The sequence below is a fragment of the Atta cephalotes genome, assembly GCF_000143395.1.
Source record: "Atta cephalotes unplaced genomic scaffold scaffold00050, whole genome shotgun sequence".
In the NCBI taxonomy this organism is placed as follows: domain Eukaryota; kingdom Metazoa; phylum Arthropoda; class Insecta; order Hymenoptera; family Formicidae; genus Atta; species Atta cephalotes.
In genome coordinates, this window is record NW_012130114.1 from 337380 (window position 1) to 359286 (window position 21907).

The 21907-nt window shown below is 31.9% G+C and overlaps 1 protein-coding gene across 1 annotated transcript; it reads left to right on the forward strand.

The window, feature by feature from the left end:
• The first annotated feature begins 1493 nt into the window (after window positions 1–1493).
• Window positions 1494–21061, forward strand: LOC105622920 (protein aveugle). Its single transcript, XM_012204329.1, has 3 exons — window positions 1494–1532; window positions 10027–10140; window positions 20873–21061. Exons 1-3 carry the CDS (start codon window positions 1494–1496, stop codon window positions 21059–21061), a joined length of 342 nt encoding a protein of 113 aa, XP_012059719.1.
• Window positions 21062–21907: the final 846 nt, after the last annotated feature.

Below are 21907 nucleotides of genomic sequence, written 5' to 3' on the forward strand. Positions count from 1 at the left end.
AGCGAGACGGAAGAATGACGACTCAATTTCTTTCTATTGAGAGAGCTTGGCAACGAATATCAGATAAAAATCTGTACAGATCAAAAGATATCCGTTATCACAATTTTTTATAAAGAAAAAATTAACGCACCCGTACAGCCAAGTGAAAATTGTGACGTCAAAATATAATTAAATTCGAAAGATCCGTAGATTGTTCATAGTGTGCGAAGCAAATTCGCAATAAACATTCCGATTATTACAATGGTTAACAATCGAGTAATAATAATAACTCAATCACTGAACAGTTTTAATCTGTATTAAAGTGATTATTAATTAATGCTCATGTTGGAAGCTTTAATTACGTTAATTGTATTAAGAAAGATGATATATGTATTTTGCAGACCAAAAAATCTAGAATCCAATAAAAAAATTTAATTGTCACTGTTGTCAAAGAGACTGATATTTCAAAAAACGAGAATAGATTAAAATGGATTTTTTTCCGAATGTGTATTTTAAGTAGCGAATACTTTTATTTGGATTTAATTGGATTGAAAAACTTCATTTCCTATTCAAAATTTGAATTGAAAAGTATTCACAATGTACAGAAAAAGTATAATATTATTTTTAGATTGAAAAGAAATATACTTCATGCAATTCCTATAAATGAATAAAAAATTCAGGATCGAAAAGCATTCATTTTAACATTTGTGAATCAATATTTCTGAAAATCTTTTAATCCATTTCAATCCATTTTAATTCATTCTCATTTGCTGAGATGTATGAATATATTATGAATGAAAAAAATGAAGATTGCTCTTAGCGAACAAGAATGGATTGAAATGAATGTAAGAAGTTAACAAATTTTCAAATTCTATCTTCTTTACAAAAAATTAAAAATAGAAGAAAACGTTAAGTTAATTTCTGCGTCTGCAGATGTAATTGAAATATGTTTAATCGCAGGACGTACTTTAAGAGAGATAGAAATTTATGAAACAGAAAATGTTAAAAAAGTATTGATTCAAAAAACTGTACAGAAAATTTCCCTATATATATTTTAAATAATAAAGAAAATATTAAACAAGAAATCATAGAAAATGTGTCACTAAAAATTTTTAAATATGTTTTTTGATGTACATCTACATCACGAAAGTACTTGTGACTTTCCGAAAGAGGTAGAATAAGAGCTAAAAATACAAAAACTATTGTATTTAAAAATTAATAAAAAAATATTTTGAATAAAATTATGTTACTGGTACAATTCTAATTTTTCATTCGCTCTATACTATCTTTTTCTCAAAACGTTTTTTTAAGCTCGGGGCCTGGAAAATCAAAATCATTGAATAGAAAGAGATAGAGATTGGCCGTCCTTCACGGTCCCTTTCTTTCATTTTTGTCAGCCATTTTGACACGGATTACGCTGATCGCGCAGTACATTCTCTATGGCTTTGGCTGAACCCGACGAATGTGTATCATTTCTATCCGATATGTCATGTTACTAAAAAAGTTAAAGTACAATGGTAGAAGAAGTTGTTAATCCCAGCATTAGAACGAAAGTAAGAACATTGAAATTGTGCATAAACGGGATCTTGCAGTGAATTTGTGTTTTAAAGCAGATTCGCAGAATTATATTGTTGACATATGCAGCTAATAATGCTAGTGTTACATTTGTATTAAATTTCGCAAAATATTATGATCACAGTGTAATGCGCATGTAATCAAAGTACGTATACATGGCACAATATCAATTAGGGTAAAGATTTACAATACCCCAGTTATTTCAAATTTAGTAATTCTTCAGAAGAGCTACTCCAATTTCGATAAAATTAGGCTCATTCGATGATTTTTGCGTGAAATGAAAGAATCTGACAGAAAAAAAATCCGACTGCCCTGCGAAGCGAGATATTGAGCTTTAAAGTTGACAATTATTGAGGTTAGGAAATCTGTCATATGGAGTGTATAGACAATCATAGTAAGGTATATAGACAGTAATGCTTATTGATTTGGAGCGGCTACGCTGCCTTGAACAAAAAAAATATATCCTACTCGCTTGGGGCCTAACTAAAAAGTAAAAGTAGTAAAAGTAGTAAAAAGACTGCTCTAAAAAGACTGTTCTCACACCCCACTGTCTTTAAAGAAATATTCCAAGCGGATACTGTCTAGGCTGCAACATCTAGGTGATTAGGCTTCAAGTGGGTAGAATATATTATTTTGTTTTTGTTTGGGGTAGCGTAGCCGCTTCGAACCAATGAGCACTAGTCTATACACTCCATTGTCCATGACAGATTAATGATTGTTACATAGTAACACTTCAGTCAATTTTAATGCTCAATATCTCGCTTTACAGAGCAGTCCTGGACTTTTTTCTGCCAAATTCTTTCATTTTACACAAAAACGTCAAATGAACCTAATTTCATCAAAATAGAGATGAGTAACTCTTCTGAAGAATTACTCAAATTTACTGCTTTGAAAACAAATTTACTGTTTTAAATTAAAGAAAGTATTTAAGAAGGGCTATGAGCTAATGAAACAATATTTAATATACGTTTATTGTAACAATCATCCTCAGTATTGTTAATTTATTATATAAACCGTCAATAATTAGGCCGTTGGATACATATTTAAAAATTTGTATAACATATTCTTTTTTTACTTGATCCTTGTGCAACAAAATATATTCTTGTTATATGAATTGAGAATATAAAGATAACACACTCCATTAATAATCTAAAGTGTAATATATATGAGTCCAGTGAAAACGCAACTATTTTTTACAATAAATAACATAGTCAATATAACAATATGTGATTTTAAATAAAATCATATATTGTTTATAAGCAGAATTAGACGTTATTATATGCATCACTACTGAACTTTCATTCTTAAATATTTTCTTTAATTTAAATTTACTATTGTTTTAATTTTATAAATTTAAAATAATTAGTATATATATATATATATATATATATATATATATATATAAATATAAAACACACGCACACACACGCGCGCGCGCGCGTATGTATGTATGTATTTTAATATCTTTGTTTATTTAATTATTCAGATAGTTTCCGTTTCAATCAATGCGCTGTGGTCTCAAATTCGCTACTTTAAAATTCTTTGCTCTAAAACACAAATTCGATTTTTAAACAAATTATCTGCTTTACAAATAAATTTACTACTTTACTTTAAAAACAAAGTCACTACTTTAAAAACAAATTCATTGCTTTAAAAAGACAAATTTACTACTTTACAAACACAAATTATTTTGTTATATTATTTTATTAAAACAGTAAATTTGTTTTTGAAGCAGTGAATTTGTATTTTAGAGCAGAGAACTTATTTCAAAATGGCAAATTTGAGACCGCAGCGCATACTGGCATCGTAGTATTTTATGGCAGATTTCTTAATCTCGATGGTTAAGAAGCGTTAACTTTAACGCTTAAAATCTCGATTCATGGGGCAGAGCGACACTTTTTTTCGCTAGATTCGTTCATTTCATATATAAACGCATCGATTGAGTCTATTTTTATCAAAATTTGAGGTGACCGAGATATTGTAAACCTTTGCCTCGATCAGTATGACAGATATCTTAATTTCTAAAATCTCGAACTTTAAGATCGTGTTCACACCTTGACGGAAAACCAGAAGCTAATCGAAACTCACAGTAATAGGTGATGCATTTCGCTTGTGCATTTCTGCTTCTGTTTTTTCGCGAATTCTGATTGGTTTCCGTTTTTCTGTCAGGATGTAAACCCGATTTAACGCTTAATAACTTAATAACTTATTTCGCGAGGCAGACCGCATTTTTTTTGCCACATTCTTTCGTTTTGAGTGAAAATGAGTCGAATAAGCTCAATTTTTTTTTTTTTAAATAGAAGGTGAGATAATTATTCTGAATAATTACCTTTTTTTGTTCATCTAAATATTGAAGAACGTGATTCTATTTTATGCGTGATGCGCATGATTTTATCCTCCTTATTATTCGATTCCATTGGAGCCCGAAGGTCATGCACTGAAGATTTGACTATTCTATCGGAGATTGCTTACTTAGAAGTTTTGGTAAATGTTTATTTTAATTCTACTCTTTCTTCAATAGGTGCATTCAGAAACACGATTGCTCAGTGAGTTCTTGTATTTGATTGGCATATTTTAGATCTAAAAATATAGATTAAACAAGTAAAAGAGCTCACTGAGCTCTTAGTAAGCGGTCGTGCTTCTAGATGCACTCAATATTGATGAAATTAGACTCATTTGACACGTTTTTTGTATAAAACGAAAGAATCTAGTAGAAAAAAAGTGTTGCTTTGCTCCGCGAACCGAGATATTAAGCTTTAGGCCCGTATTCAGAACGCTTTTATCTCTAAAATTCTACAGTATGCGTAACATAAATTATAGCATATTAGCTAACATCATTGTAAACGCGTTTTGAATACGGGCCTTAAAGTTGACAACTATTCAGGATAGGAAATCTGTCACGACCATGCAATAATGCAATGGTTGCGTTCAGCAGAACGTTTATTTTGTTGTTAATATAAGTTTATTTAACTGTTGGAAGTTTTCGTCGCGCTAATTGGATTATGCTTTTACATCAAGAGGAATAGTTCTATCTCAGCAATCATAAAACCATAATGTAAGATGAATTAGAAAGGTGAACCAATACGCATAATGGCCGAGATTTCGACCAATTAGAGATTGGACAATTCATTCGACGCAAGTTATGAAGCTCATAAAATAAAACAACATAAAAAAATAATATTTATAAAACATTATATTTCCTGAATTATCTTTCTTTTCCATTTGAGGAAAAAAGGTTTATATATAAGGAAATTGGTAAAGAACTTGTGTTCTATTCAATAATACATTTTCCAGAGTGTCTACAAATTTGAACGGAGAAAATTCCCTGACTTTCCCCTGACTTTCCATGATTACATCGGCATAATGCAATCGAAATTGTCTTCATGTGTATACACAAAATAACTCTTCTATCTTGTATAATGCTTACAGCACAACTGACTGCTTCGTCAGCCATTTTGAATCAGACAAATTGGTCAAGCTCTAATTGGCTGATATAACTCCTTTCAATTCACTGCATCCATTAGAACGATTCACCTTTTTTATCATAAAACGGCAAAACTGTTATGTTTTGCTGAACGCAATCAATGTGTGCAATAAAAAGTATAGAGATAGTCAGGACTGGACACATATTATCAGAAAGAAACTTGAAAGAGGAGATGACAGCTCAAAACTTATAACCACAGAATGCTGCGCGCACTGAAAAAGTAGATGTAAACTGTATAGCAAGATCCACTTTTCTGAGGGTACATACATTCATTTTTTGAAACTGCAGATGATAAATCGATATTTGATTTGTATAATCATGTTACATTCACAAATTGTGTCAGAAATATTCACACCTCTGCAATCTTACATGCGTGTGATTAAAATCGCTTAAAAATATTAATATTAAGGTTACATTACAGCAGAATAGGCAAATAATGCGTTATTTGTAACGTCCTTACCGTTACAAGTTACTTTTTTCGGTAATAGATAACGATGTTCCATTTTCTTTTGAGTTATTAATGTTTATGATAATGTAATTACATTTTTGGGATAACGGTAACAATTTTACTAGTTACTTTATCGTTACTTTATTTCTAACTATATAAAAGTTTAGTCATGTGTAACTATAATCCTAAAACATTAACAGTCTGATTAGCTGTCTAAGTCACATTTTTCGCTATCGCGATCACACCTTTTTTTCATTGTATTCACAGTTTACACATATAGACTAACTCAGATATAATCACAATTTTTTTTATTTTTACAATTATTTAATTTCTTAAAATAAAATTTTTTTCTGTGTTATATTCTCATCTTACATATTAAATATATGTTTATAATTATAGCAGATTACAAATAATATTACAAATATATTACAAATAATATATTTTTTTATTATATAATATCATTTTAGAGTATTCACTAATATAAGTCATTCGCATCTTGTTTCTTTTCTTCGAAATATTGCACCTGGTTAAGTAATTCTTTCTATCTTTTTCTCCTTTTTAAATGTACAATTTTATAAATATTTTTTAAAGATGTTAAAATATATAAGAAAATATATAAGAAATATATATAAGAAATATATATAAGAATCTATTCATAATTTTTGTATTGTATGTTTGGAGAAATTAACCACACATCAACGAATCATATAGAAAATTGTATATATATTAAGAGTTAAACATATAATTTAAAGAATCTTATTAAAATTAATACGAAAAATAAATTTATTTATATGTTATGTGACAGCATCTATTTCATTCATGAAAATAATGCAATGTTTACTATAGACATATATTTTTTGAGCTCTATTTTTCTACTAAAAAATAAAATTTTGACATCTTTTTTACCACAAAAATCTGCATATAATGTTTTATTAATGTCAAGAAAAAAAGTAACGAAAAAGTAACGACTCATTATATTTTGAGTAACAATAACGGTAACGAGTTACTTTTGCAATAACGAATAACAAGTATTTTTTAGGAAAAAGAACGAGTTATTTTTATGAGGTAACCCTGATTTAATCCTACGTTATACGCCTTAAGAAATACAGCCCGATTAATATGAAAAAAATGACACAATTTTAAACTTGGAATTTTGCTAAAATCGACCTTGAACTCGAAATTTGGTCATTTTTTCACATTTAATCGGGTTATATTTCTTAAGGCGTATATCGGTTAAATGAACTTGCATCGTGTTCAGTGATTAAAAAAACATACAGTACGACATTCGAATTAAGTCATTTTTGTATCAAATTAAACATATATTAAAGAAAATCAAAACTTTGATTTAAAAATCGTCTACTAACTATCTCTAAATTTTAATATTTTTTGATAAAAATTTAGGGGTGTTCTTTTGGTATGAAATGGAAGCTTTTGAGCTAAGTGGCCGATAAAAAAAATTTTTTCAACTTCTCTAATTTATTCTAACTCATTTCTGCATCCATGAATGTCCTATATAGTTTTGGTAACTATGTCCAATCAGAGAAGACTGAGTCAGGTGATGAAGTTTGCCAATCTCTCCCTATAAGGCTCTCTATTACCGCCTTATTACACAAATATACTGTTAGATTGTGTGCTAATTTAGAGAACATCATTTCAATATTTGATAATTTTATGAAAATATAAAAGTTGAAAATCGGGAAGATCACTTTTCTTTCTTTGTTTATATGACTCCATGTTAGATTTTCTGTTCGTATTATAGTTTTAATATTCGTTAGATTTTCTATTCTATTGTGGTAAGCTCACCGTTCGTATACATAGTAAAACCTTGTATGTTAAACACTTATTGTAAGATTATATTGAATGCTGTTGAATCACTAAATTTTGGATATAATTATAAAGGGTCTTTCAATAAGGATGCTCGATTTTTAAATGTAAATAAAACAAGTTGTGTGTGAGATATCCACTCAATTTTTTTTTTATATGAAAGAATATTTTATTAAGTATGGAACATCGCTCAAATATCCGCCGCGGCTTTGCTTGGTGACACGTATTTGGGCGGTCCAATTTTCGATGACTTTCTCACATAAATCTGGCTGAATTTGCTGGATGGCGTTTGTTATGTTGACTTTGAGAGCATTAATTGTTTGCGGTTAATTCGTATAGACCTGCGATTTAAGATAGCCTCAAAGGAAGAAGTTTAAAGGCGTTAAATCGCCTCGATGGCCAGTTCGCCGCTGCGCGAGATAATCATGCCCTCAAATCGCTCGTGCAGAATGTCCATCGTGACATGCGGTGTGTGGCACGTAGCGGCCTGTTGGAACCACATATTATCAATATCCATATCATCCATTTTAGGCCACAAAAAGTTGCTTATCATCGATCTCTTATCATCGTTCGCCGTTGATGATTATGGCAACGCCCGCTTCGTTTTGGAAGAAATATGAACCGATGAACCGAGAAATATGAACCGCCAGACCAAAATCCGCACCAAACAGTGACTTTCTCGGAATGCATTTGGAGCTGGTGTATCTCGCGTGAATTGATATTCCAAATTCGACAATTTTGCTTGTTCACATATCCATTCATCCAAAAATGGGTCTCATCGCTAAAGATGATTTGTTTGGCCAAATTTGCTTGTTAATTTTCAACTGCTCCAGAACCCAATCAGCGAATACGGCGTTGTCTATAGTCGTTTATCTTAAGTTCCTGGGTCAGTTGAATTTTATAGGGGTGCAGACCCAAGTTCTAACGCAAAATTCGCCAAGTTGAAGTCACAGAAAGGTCAAGTTCTTGTGAACGATGAGAAATTGACTGCCTCGGGTTTTCCCGTACACTCTCACAGCAGCGATGTTTTCAGCAGACCTTGTGTTTCGGCGACGTACTGGTGTTGGCTGATTATTTATCGAACCGGTTGATTCGAATTTGGCCACCAAACGTCGAATAGTCGATTCGGCAGGATAGTTGTGGCGAGGATAAAAATCACGTAATGAACGTTTCTCGAACGGAGCACTGATTTTGATAATAAAATTTTATGATTTGCACACGTTGTTCAACACTATGATCTTCCATGGTGATTTGCCATGGAAACATTACTAAACAATTCACAATAAATTTAATAGATGTTACTTTAACAACATGGCTACTATGATCTAACAAATTTCAAGCGTCTCTATTGAAAAACCCTATATATATCTATAATCTTAAATGATGTTTCATAGTGTGCTGCATAAAGTTGTATTTATGAACTGTGACACTATATTTATAATTCAATTCAAGTATTTATTACACTGATGTGTTTATTAAAGCATTATACAGGCTGAGTAAAAAGTCCTGGGATGATGAAATATTTAGAAAAAACTAAGCATTTTCGAAAGAAATTTTTTCGACAAATAAGGTTATAAGGTTTTAAATGATTCACTGATGTAGGCAGTCTGACCGTTCGCGAATGCTGTTACGAATATCGTCGCGAAAGCCGTCGCAAACGCCATCATATTGATGCTTTGTTGTAATCGCCGCGAACTGTCACGAACTTCATCGCGAACGTCCTGCGTATGATGTTCCATTTTTATTAGTTTCAATTTAGTTTCTGAGCCTAGTGTGACAGATGTATGTAAAAAAATTGATGCTTTGTTTTCTAACATAACAATTCAAATGTTCTATATTTTTCATTTAACAAGAAATTTTTTTCCTTCGATCACTGCACTCACGCCGAGAATGCAAACTGAGAAGTAGAATCAAACGATAGTGTACGAAGAACTGCATGAAAGTGCGATGATTTGTTTGATAAAAAATTAATTCCTTGATCCCTCCTTGGTAGGAGGGCTCGATGTTCGCGACGACGCTCGAGATACTATCCACACTGATACTACCACGCCGTCTTGTTCACAGCAGTATTTGCGGCGACGTTCTGATACAAATCTGTACACAGCTAATTGCAAATATTTCTTTGATGTGGCGGCGAAAAATCAACTTCTCGGCCGATCGACCCGATGTTACACGATGATGTTCGAGACATCGTCCACACTGCACACGTCTTGTTCGCGATGGCGTTCAGATACAAATCTTTACATTGTTTTATGCAATGATGTTCGTGATAGCGTTCGAGCTATCATTCATATTGCACGCCGTTCTTCTTGCGACGGCTTCTTCGCGAACAGTTTGTAACGGCGTTTTGATACAAATCTGTACGCGATTTAAGAAAATCTTTTTCCTTGCTTCTCAAAGACTAGTTTCACATAATTTTTATCTTCGCGTAAACGATCCCACTTTTGACACCATGTAGCGGAAACGGGAATAAATAATCTCTTATAGCGAAAGACAGTATATCTTAAGAACTCTATTGCAAGTGGCTGCCTCACGTAGTACTTCATTATAACCTGCGCCAAGCATAATATCGGATACCGGATATTTTTCGGAATGTCCGATGTATCCCTAAAAGTATAATATATACTTGGTGCTGCCAAGCTTTCGAAAATAAGTACTTTAGCGTCGCTAGGCTCCACCAGGATTATCCCAATGTATAAATTATTGCATTTTCCAGAGCAAGACAACTCGACCACGTCCGGTGTATTTATGGAATGTATTAGATGTGCAGAAATGGCTGAGACGACACTGCAGCGACTATTATCAGCTATACTATGAACTGTTTCTGCATGTAAGTATTTTTTACTTTGTCATAAGTATGTTTTTCAAATTTTGTTTTTAATCCTGCTTCTCCATAGATTTGCCGCGTTACTAAGGGAAGTAGATGACTGATTGACAATTATGGTTGTCCGATTCTATTTCAGCCAATTACGATTAACTTGCTACGTGATTGGTCGAAGTGGAACTGGGCAACCGTCAATCGTAATCATTAATCCCACCATCTGGGCACCTATTATGAAAATTTTGCGATTCCAATCGGAAATGCGAAATTCCAACTGGCGAGTTTCCGACCGCAATTCCGTGTTTTTGCTATTATGGTTTCCGAGCAGAATGGGCTATTTCTCTAAATCTGAAATGAACGAGAGAAACGGGCAAAGTGGACTTTTATGACCAATCACTAGTCTAAGAAATATCGCTAGATAAAATTATATACTATATTTTAATCGTCTTAATTAAAATGTCCGATACCTATACTACGAAAATGTAACAGCACATAGCTGTGAATAGTGAGTTGAAAAGTGGAATTTTATTGAAAATTTTTTGAAATCCTAATTATCAAGCCAGAAACAAACAAGATTCAAACGAATTAAATTTTAATGATGATGTAACGAGTATGTAATTATATCGGCATGATATATTACAAAATTGGGTTTAAAATACAATTACTGTTGTTAATTGAGTGCTGGTGAAATATTTTACTTTATTTTGCTGATGAAAATATACATTAAAGATATATCCACACAACTTGCACAGTCGCATAAACATAAAAAAAATTATCCAATCGCATTTCTTTTATAAAGTCGCACATAAAATATGATTAGATTTCTTTATGCATACGTTTATGCGGCTATGCAAGTTGTGTGGATATACCTTAACACGTATTTAGCTATCATGCCGATGCAAACATTTTATTGAGTTTAGTTATTTTTGCTGCATCATTATTGCTTATTATTTATTTCTTCTATTCCTCTCTTTTCGCTTACGATCTACAGAAATAGGAAAGCTCATTCCGCTCGTAAACCATAATAGCAAGAACGCATGAATGGAATCGCAGTCGAAGTGTCGCGTTTCCGAGGTAATAAAATTTAGTTACATCTCAAAAATCAATAAAATTAAGCTTATTACGCGTTTTTACATGAAATAAATGAATCTGGCAAAAAAGTGTCGCTTTGCTCTGCGAATCAAGATATTAATTATTATGCTAATTCTACAATGAGTCGGTAGTCGGAAGACTTAACCAATTTTAACCTAAATAGATGACTAATTTTTCGCATTTACTACCTCTATAATCTTTTCTGCAATCGCAAATATTGACAACAAATTATGTTTACCGATTTGCTGCAAATAGGAAATATACTTTGTTATTGTTAGTATTGTTAACAAACTTCCATTAAATACGCTCCCAGATAACTAAATCCTATCGCAAACAAATTTTCTAAAATCTTGCTACAAGACAAATTTAATGCAAATTTTGATGTCAGCAAATAAGGAACATGAGATCAAATTGTCGACAAAAACCAAACAAGATTTATAAATAACAATTTAATAACAGTAAGTTCACGACAAAAGCTGAGCAAATCTTACTGACTCTTACTTTACGGCAAATTGTCGTCAAAAATTGATTAAAATCTGTCATTGTCATATGCGATCCCGCCACGAGATGGACTCGCTTCTCATAAAAAGTCCAGGAATCCTAAAAAAGATATATGCAAATAATTAAGTTGGCGAGTCCTCTAGAGATTCCCAAATTCTTTCGAATGGGGCTTCCGAATGTTTTTTTTTACTATTTTATAACTTTGTCGTGTGTATTTTAAAACGTGATGTTAATCAATAATTATTGATTTTCTCACAATCAATCTTCAGATTCGGAATCGCGTTCCAATAATTTATTTTGTCGCACAGTGTAATTATTGATTAATATCACATTCTAAAAACACAACAATATTATATTTCAGCAATAAAACTAGATTATATTTGATTAATTAGAAATATGTTACAAAAGGCTACGAACTATAAGAATAAAAATAAAATATAAATAATAAGCAAGATTAATTATCTTGTTTTATATTCTTCTATTATTATATTAACAGACTGAGTTTTTCATCGTTTTTACCGATACTGACATATATTTTTATCAAATTATTGTAATAGCGAGTAATCTCCGTTCTGACATATGCACAATGACATTGCTAGAAATTGGTCTTTTTGGATTTGGATTTGGACAATAGGATGCGTTTTCATATCAATGCGATAACCATAGGATGTAATTATGTCATTATTTTTTACATCAAAGCCGAAATCTGTATTCCGTCTCATTTAATTATCTTTCAATTATCATTAGCCGTTGACTTTTTAAATTTATATAAATATTTTACTTAAAAATATTACATGTCTAATTAAGAATGACTGATCGAAGTCGAAACGCCGTTTGTTTTAATTTCTTGTAATATGTTATTTTAGCGCTTTTTAATATATCTTGCTTATTATTTATATTTTATTTTTATTCTTAATAGGGTTTGTAGCCCTTCTTAATATATTTCTAATTAATTTATTATTTCACTTACATTATGTATTTTAATTCACGCGGTCGAAATTATTTTACATTTGTATGTTTATATTTGGTATCCCTCTGTTGATATATTTGGCCACAGACTGTATTTGGGTTGTATTTGTGCCATTCTTCATAGTCAGCATATTTGATTATAGATCTGCATTTGGTGTAGATCTGTGATCATATTAATACTAAATCTGCTTTGATATTGGCTCCAATTTGAGAATATATTTTCAGATATGGTTTATATTGCATGTCTTATTACGGACACAGTAGGCTCTGGTTTTGGTACTTAATTCCATTGGAATTTTATGTCAATTTGGCAACAATTTAGGAACAAAATGTTTGCTGGGTAGTTGTTAGTTGTGCAGCGAGTTTTCATTTAACTCGATTAAAGAATAAAGTCGACGCAGAAATTCTGGATTACGTTGAAACATCTCCAAACATTATTTTGAAATCGTCACACGGTCGCGCTTATGGTTCACAGTGAGCAAACGCGGCATCTTGCCAATAGCTTTTTCAATTGTTCGTGTAAAATTGAAATCACTGCCATGTGATATGTGGCCTCAACAAGCTCGCGCACTTTCACTCGTCGATCAGTCAAAATAATACGTAGACTTTATCGATGATTTCTGGCGTAGCAGCCTTAATTGGACGTCCCGAACGAGATGCACTACATGTGAATGTACGATCACGTTTAAATTCATTCACCCAATTGTATACAGTCGCAAACGCTGGTGCAGATGTGCTATGAACATTATCCAACACGGCTTTGATTTCTTTCGGCGTTAAATCTTTCATATGTAGATGTTTGATCACTGCGAAATTCGTTTTTTTCCATTTTACAAAAAATATAAAGATTGTTCGCTTTAATCGTCTACAGAAATGAAACCACGCGATGAATTTCGCTCAAAATTTGACAGTAATCAGCTGAGAGATGCTACTTGTCAAAAAGTAATGTGACATGATATTGCGAGTGCCTTCTAAAAGATTTTCTAAGAACTTATTGATTTGCCTTCGTAATTATATATAAATATATATAATTATATATAAAATTATACATATTTTTATATAATTTTATACATAAAATATAATTATACATAAAATATTTTTTTCCGGGTTATCCAATTTCTCTGCGTCCATGGCATCTCCTCGTGATGGCGGTAACGGATTGTACCAGACCAAAGACATTGAAGCAATATCTAAAATATATTTGATACAGTTCAGTGATCCGGCTAAGTCCTTGTTAGGCAATTAAAACCTTTTGTTTCGTACTTCGAGTATCTCTCTTTTCCCTCTTCATCGATTAATATGTATCACTTATATTACTTATAACTATTTGAGATCCAAAAAAGGTTTTAGTTGTCTTCGTCAAGATTGGACTATTCCAGATATTAATAGTGTTTTCTCTTGAGAGATACACTGAGTGTAACCTCGCACTATACCAGTTGCGTGTAAATGTTGCATTAGTGTTGCACTACAAAAGTGTATATACACCATGGTACTTCATGCTATTGTGTTTAATTCTGCTGCCGGTTGACTTTCATTTTCAAATTTTTAATATCACACTGGCTCTATGCCGTCTTTTTGAAATCGTGTAGCAAAACCCTACTTCGTACATAAAATTTGTACACTACACTACAGCCACGGAAACACGGAAACACATTACCAGGTGTATAAGCTTAAATCTGCTGTTTGCTCAAGTGGTTTGCTGTAGGTGGCATTAGTGAGCGTACAAAGCTGGGCACACAACACACTTTTTTTTATGTGTTTGACATCTGTCAACATTAACCAGTGCACATCATCAGCAATTTCATACAACAACATACATTTTTTCTTTCGTAATCTAGTTTTTTGCTAAAAAAAAAAGCATATGCGGGAAGCTTTACTTTTCTGTTTCAATTTGAAGAAATCGCTGCCGAATCGCATCGAATGCTTGTGGAGACCTTTGGCGACAATGCTTTATCGGAAACAATGTGCAGAGATTGGTTTCGCTGGTTCAAAAATTTTGACCTGAGTGACAAGAAGCGTGAAAATCGGCCCAGAAAGGTTGAGGACTGTCAATTGCAGACTCTTTTGAACGAGGACGATATCCAATCGCAAAAAATGCTTGCTCAGCAATTGAATGTTTCTCAAGCAGTCATTTCCATGCGACTACATGCCATGGGGAAGGTTCAAAAGATCGGAAAATGGGTGCCGCATGAACTGAACGATAGGTAGATGGAACCAAAACATATGCCAAATTCTGCTTGCCAGATAAAAAAGAAAGTCGTTCCTGCATCGGATTGTGACAGGCGATGAAAAGTGGATCTATTTTCAGAATCCTAAACGTAAGAAATCTTGGTTGATCCCGCCCAATTATCAACATCTTCCTCAAGACTAAATCGTTTCAGATGGAAAACGATGCTGTGTGTTTGATGGGATCAGGAGGGTGTCATCTACTACGAGCTGTTAAAACCTGGTGAAACTGTTAATACTCACCGCTACCATCAACAACTGATCAAATTGCACCATGCTCTGCGTGAAAAAAGGCATTATCGGAAAAGACATGACAAGCTCATTTTCCTCCACGACAACGCACCATTGCACACGTCAACAATGGTCCAAAACTACTTGGAGACACTCAACTGGGAAGTGCTACCCCATTCCGCTTACTCACCAGACCTGGCACCTTCTGACTATCACCTGTTTTCGATGAGCCACGCTGCGGCGACTTCGATTCTTATGAAGACGTCCGAAAATGGCTTGAGTGGTTTGCCTCGAAAGATGAGGAATTTTTTTGGCGTGGTATACACAAATTGCTCGAAAGATGAAAAAAATGTATAGTTAGCGAGGGCAAGTACTTTGAATAAATTTGTTTTTGCTTTCTAGGAAAAAAAAAATGTGTTTTTCTGACTAAAAACAGCGGATTTAAGCTTATACACCTGGTATATTGAGTTTGCCTATCACCAGCCAAGAAAACGCTATACTGTCTAAGTGTTGCGGTGGGCGATGCAACCAAGCAAAAATGCTATAGATGATTTGAGGAATCGAATAAAATCAGTCCTACATAGTACACAATACATAGTCATAAAGTGAATTTTGAACAGTTGTTGCACTCAAAGGATTCATTTTACAAAATTGTGCATATGGAACTTTTAAATCCTTTTTTATGCTTTACAATTTCTAGGTCTTAATGCTGTTCAGTCAGAATCCAAACTGGGCTTAGTCCTTTACATAGCCGCATAAACGTATGAATAAAAAAAATTATCTAATTGCATTTCTCCTATAAAAACGCACGTGAAATGTGATTAATACATTTATGCGGCATCTATGCAAGTTTGTATTTGATACATCCTCATCGATAAGACATAAGACATTCATAAGAAATTCAATCAATCAGAGTTTATTGTTTTATGGAAAGAAAGGAAACGAAGAATTGGTACACTTAATTGGTACATTTTCTTATACATTATATTATGCGTTATGCAACAATCTTTGCTCCCCGTCTTATGGCCATTCTACAATAAGCCATTAGTCATAAATCAGAAGTTAGAAGTTGGAAATTGATGACTTGTGATTGATTAATTTCCAGCTTCTAACTTCTGATTTATGACTAATAGCTTATTGTAGAATGCGTGTTAGAAAGGCTACCGACTATTGACTCATTGTAGAATCAGCTTTAAGGTTGATAAATTAAGAAATCTGTCATATTGATAGCATAGAGGGTTACACAAATTCTGTTCTATGCAAATTTTCTGTTTTAAAAACAGTTGAGGTGCCGGAAATTTTCCGATCAACTCGGAAACAATCGAACTGTTCATAATAACTCATTTAGAAATATCTAGAGTTAAACGAAATAATTCCGATCGGAATCCATTCAGAACATTTCCATTTTGAAGAAGTAAGAGAGAAGGAGGTGCGGAAACTCTATGAAATAGAATTTATGACTCCTAATTGGGAGAGAGTCCGCTGAAAAGAAGGGATTTCTATAATCAGGCGCCATTTTTAATTAACCTTCCTCGAACAGATCAGCCTTATCTCAGTCTTGCTAAGTCATAAATTTTCTCAGTCTCTGTATATTATTTGTGTATTTAGTATTTGTAATATTGATAAAATAGTATGTTAAGATACGTGGATGTACTAGCAAAAATGCTCAAGAAAGAGTAGTCTTATTGTAACTCGCTTGGAAAAAATGTTCAATAATTGGCATGCCAATGGAATTGTTTCAAGAGACATCAACGAATTCAGTAAAAAAAAAATCTATGAGCATTACATTTTTAGAAAGATATTTAGATAAAGATATTTGAATTTATAATCACAAATTGAAGCAACAAATACATGCAGCGACGCTACGTATACACTTGTGAAAAAATTTCCGAAAATTTCTCTGAAAAAGTTTGAAAATTTTCCTGAAAATATCAGTATTTTCGGATGTTGCAGAATTTTTCAAAGAATTTTTCAGTATAATTTCAGAGATCTGTTAAAATATTTCAGTGATTTTTAATGATTTTCGTAAAATTTTTTACAGTATATTTATAGATCTTCAGAATTTGTCAAAGATTTTAAGAGATTTTCATTATGATATTCGAAAAAAAAATTATATTTTAAGATTTATAAATTTTATTTTCTTCTTTTAAAAAAGTTGTTCTATGTGTAATGATTTTACCTGAAATTATTTTGAAAAATACTTACCTAGGATGAGGATTAATACTCACCTGGGATTCGAACCTGAGACTTCTGGGGTTTTTGCGTTATGTATTACACTTCTTTAATTGATGAGTGTATTATTTATTGTCTATTTAAGTTTCAGAGACATTATTGAATTCCCGTGAAATTCAAGGACTTTCAGACTCTTAACAATTTTCAAAAAATCGCTGAAAGTCTCTAAAAAGTGACAAATTATGAAAATTCTCTCTTCAGAGAGATATTATTGAAATCCCGAATTTCAACGAAATTCAAAGACTTTTAGACACTTGGAAATAATTTTCAGAGAAATCCCTAATAATGCCTGAATTTCATTGAGAAAGTCTTCGAATGTTATTGAAAATCTCTGAAAAATTTTTTCAGGCATTTACAGCGAAATTTTCAGAGACATTTTTTCACTAAGGACATCTAATACCAGGAGTTTACAATAGAAATAATCATAACAGTTGCAGAATCATAAGTCGTAGAAAATTATGTCCAATCATAGTCGAATCATAATCGATTATACTTCTCATATTCGATTATGATTGGTTAATTTTCTACGATTTAAAATCCTACGATCGCTACGAATTTTATTGGCTTTTATAGGCTCCGCTTTACGAATGCTTTAAAATGACCCTCAAAATGACACCCAATTACAGAATTCCATTTCTTTCAGTGGACTTTCTCCTAATTAGGGATCACAAATCAGGACCGCTTTTTCGGTTTGCGTGCTAATTGGATCTCCTTCTCTCTGACTTCATGATTTCCATAATAGGTGTCGTCCTGATATAGATATAAGAGATGGTTTTATAAACTTCGATTAACATAGAGTGTTCCAGATAGCAACGTGTATGTCTTGTTGCTTGCTATATATTGCTAAGCATGTGTTGCTTCCAGAATTGCAGCAACTGAATCTTCATTTGTTGGCAGCTTGATGCCTTCACGATGTAACTTTGAGTAATAACTTGCCAGCAATTTGCCAACAACTTTAAAATCATCATTAAAATTTGTACTACTGCCATCATGTTGATATAATAATATGCAGCATCATACAATGCTGTCTTATACCGACAACACAGATAATATTGATGCTGCTGTCTTGTTGTTAAACTGCTGGTACACATACTGTTGCCTGCATGTTGCAATGTCGGTATATTCGAAATCGTTGAAGACAAATCTATGGCAAGTTGCCAGCATAAGCAATCATATTTGTGCGATTTTGCTGAAATATCGCTTTGCTATCTGGGGTGATCCACTTGGCGCTACAAACGCTTTGGAAGCATTTGACTGACCAATCAGAAGAAAGAATTTCACTAATTATCCAATAAAAAAAATGCTTCGAAACATTATTCTGCTTAAAATTTATTATAGAAAACTGTAGAAAAAGTTCTCTCTATAGCTTTTAATGAGCATTTTGAATCGGTAAATCCCTATCCCTAATAGTTTTCTATGTGAAGTAATGTATAGTTTCCAAGAGTTTCCAATAGGGATTTCACTTCGATTCACACCTATTAGATACCAAAATGCAAAAATGATGTAAATATAAGAAATAAAAAATACTTTTTGTTCTTATATTAATATCATATATTCATCATGATTGAGATACGTCAAACATTTATATGCATGTACATATTTCTGAAAACGCACAGGGTTTTGACAAGATTTGAACCTAAGAGCCTAAGACCTATGGAATAATAATCTTACACGCTAACTTTGAGCTCTAATCGCACGTATATGTAGACAATTTAGAACAATTCGACTGTTATTTGATTTCTTATATAAATTAGTTTAGTATAATTATTTAAAAGACATCTTCAATTTCAACGAAATTATGCTTATTCGACACGTTTTTGCATGAAACGAAAGGATCCAGTAGTAAAATGTGCCTAGTCCTGCGAACCGAAATATTAAGCGTTAAAGTTGACGACTGTTAAGATTAGGAAATCTGTCACACTTAATGCAGCATTATGTGTACGTATTTTTATTTATTTAGAATTATTATCTTACTTCCGATTTTAATGAAATTAGGCTTATTTGACACGTTTCTATTAAAAATGAAAGACTGTTCTGCTTTTGCTATCTGCGAAAAGTTAACTTTTAAAAATTATTAAAACTTTAAAAGTTAACTTGTTGCAAAAACAGAGTTATCTTTCGTTTTAAATAAAAACGTGTCGACTGAGTCTTAATTTTATTAAAATCGGAGATGAGGTAATGAATCTAAATAAATATCTATTAACATAGTGTACGTAGAGCTGCATTAAGTCAATGTGATAAATTTCTTTTAACATTTAATTAACTTTAACGCTCGATTTACGGGACTAGGCACAACATTTTACTATCGGATTCTTTCGTTTCATGCAAAAACGCGTCAAATGAGAATAATTTCATTGAAATTGAAGATGAGAAGTATTTTCTAAATAATTACTTACCATAATTTTGTTTTCAAGAAATTAAAAAGCTATTAAAACCTATAAGCATTACAGTGGGATATTTCCTATTATTACCGATAGATCACTGAATGCATGTAATGCTACATAGAACAGTATTGATGACTTCTAGTAAATTCATCAAAACTTATATGAGAAAATCTGTTGAAACACATTGGCCAGCCAACGGCCAATAAGTTGTTTCTCATAAAAAATTTCGACTTTCATAGAAAATCGTAGATACCTATAGGTCGGTATTGTACATGAAACATCATAAAGCCTGTTCTACATCATAAAGCCTGCTTTTTGTTTCCTGTTTTTTTTGTTATTTTTTACATCTTGTCTTTTTGCTTCTGCTAATCCGGTTTTTTGTTTTATATCGCCCAAAATAAAAGTTAACAAACTTCGAAAGAAACAAGAAATACGTCGCAAAAGATATAATTGTTGATAAAACGGTTGCAAAAGAGAAAAAAGCAAAAGGTAAAAAACAAGAAACAGGAAACAAAGAGCATATTGTACAATAACTTTTATTGTAAAAAGTTGATAAGAGTTTAATAAGTAAAATACTAAATAGAAAATCATAGAATTTTATTGATAATTGTAGAATTTTTATAGTCGTTCTCGTGCCCTACTATAAAAACTATTGAAAACTATAAATAATTATACAAATTCCATATGTTCCTATAATTTTTTATAGAAAATTTTAAGCAGGAGAATAGTTTTTCATAGAAAATTTGTAGCATCAAGTGGATCGTTGTCTTAATCGGTCAATTAAATATTGCCAAGACTGCAAGATTTGAAAACATTATTTTCTGGCGGAGCGCTATGCTCGATTTATGCTTTTTCACGATTGAGAATTGCCATTAATAAGGACCTGTGCTATTATTATCACATTGTTCTTCACAGCTGCCAGAAAATTAGTTTATATTTTCAGTCAGCAGTTGGCAATAATGAAATTTAATCGATCGATTAGCTTAATCGAAGTTTGTAAGACCTAATTCCATCGTAGAACGTTATTAATTATACATTAAGATTTTTTTTATTGATGAAAATGTATTTTTAGCATAAAATAAAAAAAATCTTCTCTATCTTTTAAGCACGACATTACAGGAAAGACATTGTTAAGAATAAATGAAAATAGCTTGAGGCGGATTGGTATCGATAATGAACAACATAGGATGGACATTTGGAGAGAAATTATTAAATTGCATCTTAAAACAGATATGTTAGAGCTTAAGGACATTGAGCGACGTGATAATATGATGAACTTTGATCGAAACATGTAAAACCTATTGTTGCACAGATATATTTTTTAAATATATATTATTATTAACGGTATGTGTAATACAATATGTAAATGTACATACATACAATATTATATAAAATATGTATTTATTACATATTTATTTTAAGAACATACTTTGTATCAAATCATACAGTTTATATAAGAATAAAATATTGAATTTGATATTATTTATTATTCTTATTTATTTAATGGAATTTATTTTATAAACAGAGAATTTATTGATTTTAAAGATATAATGGATACAAAAATAGACTATTTCGATAAAAATGTAATTTTTTTCACAAGAAATATGCCGTTTATGTGGAGAAAAGTCTTCAGATTATTACAATATTTGAACACAAAAATAACTATATTCCTGAAAAAATAAGTAGACGTTTACCGATCATTGTAAATTAAAATGTTGCGTGATATTTTGTGCTTTTTAAACTTTTAAATTTATATATTTATTATACATAATGTATAGTAACATTGTTTTTTTTATTTTTAGATTTAGCCGAATGACAATTTACTTCCCAATATATGCAGACGTTGTTTAAATTATTTAAATATTAGTTGTAAACTGATTCTTAGTGCAGTAGCAGTAGATGAGATTTTACGAATTCAATTAGATCAAAAGCAGAAAGATGCTATTTTTACAGATGAAGATCGCATCTTAATGTCCTATTGAAAAACCTAAAATTTCTGGACTATCAAATTCAAGCAATTGTTATTAAAGGAACTAAAAAAGCGAGCTTGTTGACTCGATCGAATGTGAATCTATGCGACTTGAACTTTCAAGATACATTTGATAGATACATTTGATAATTATATGAAACAGTAAACTCTG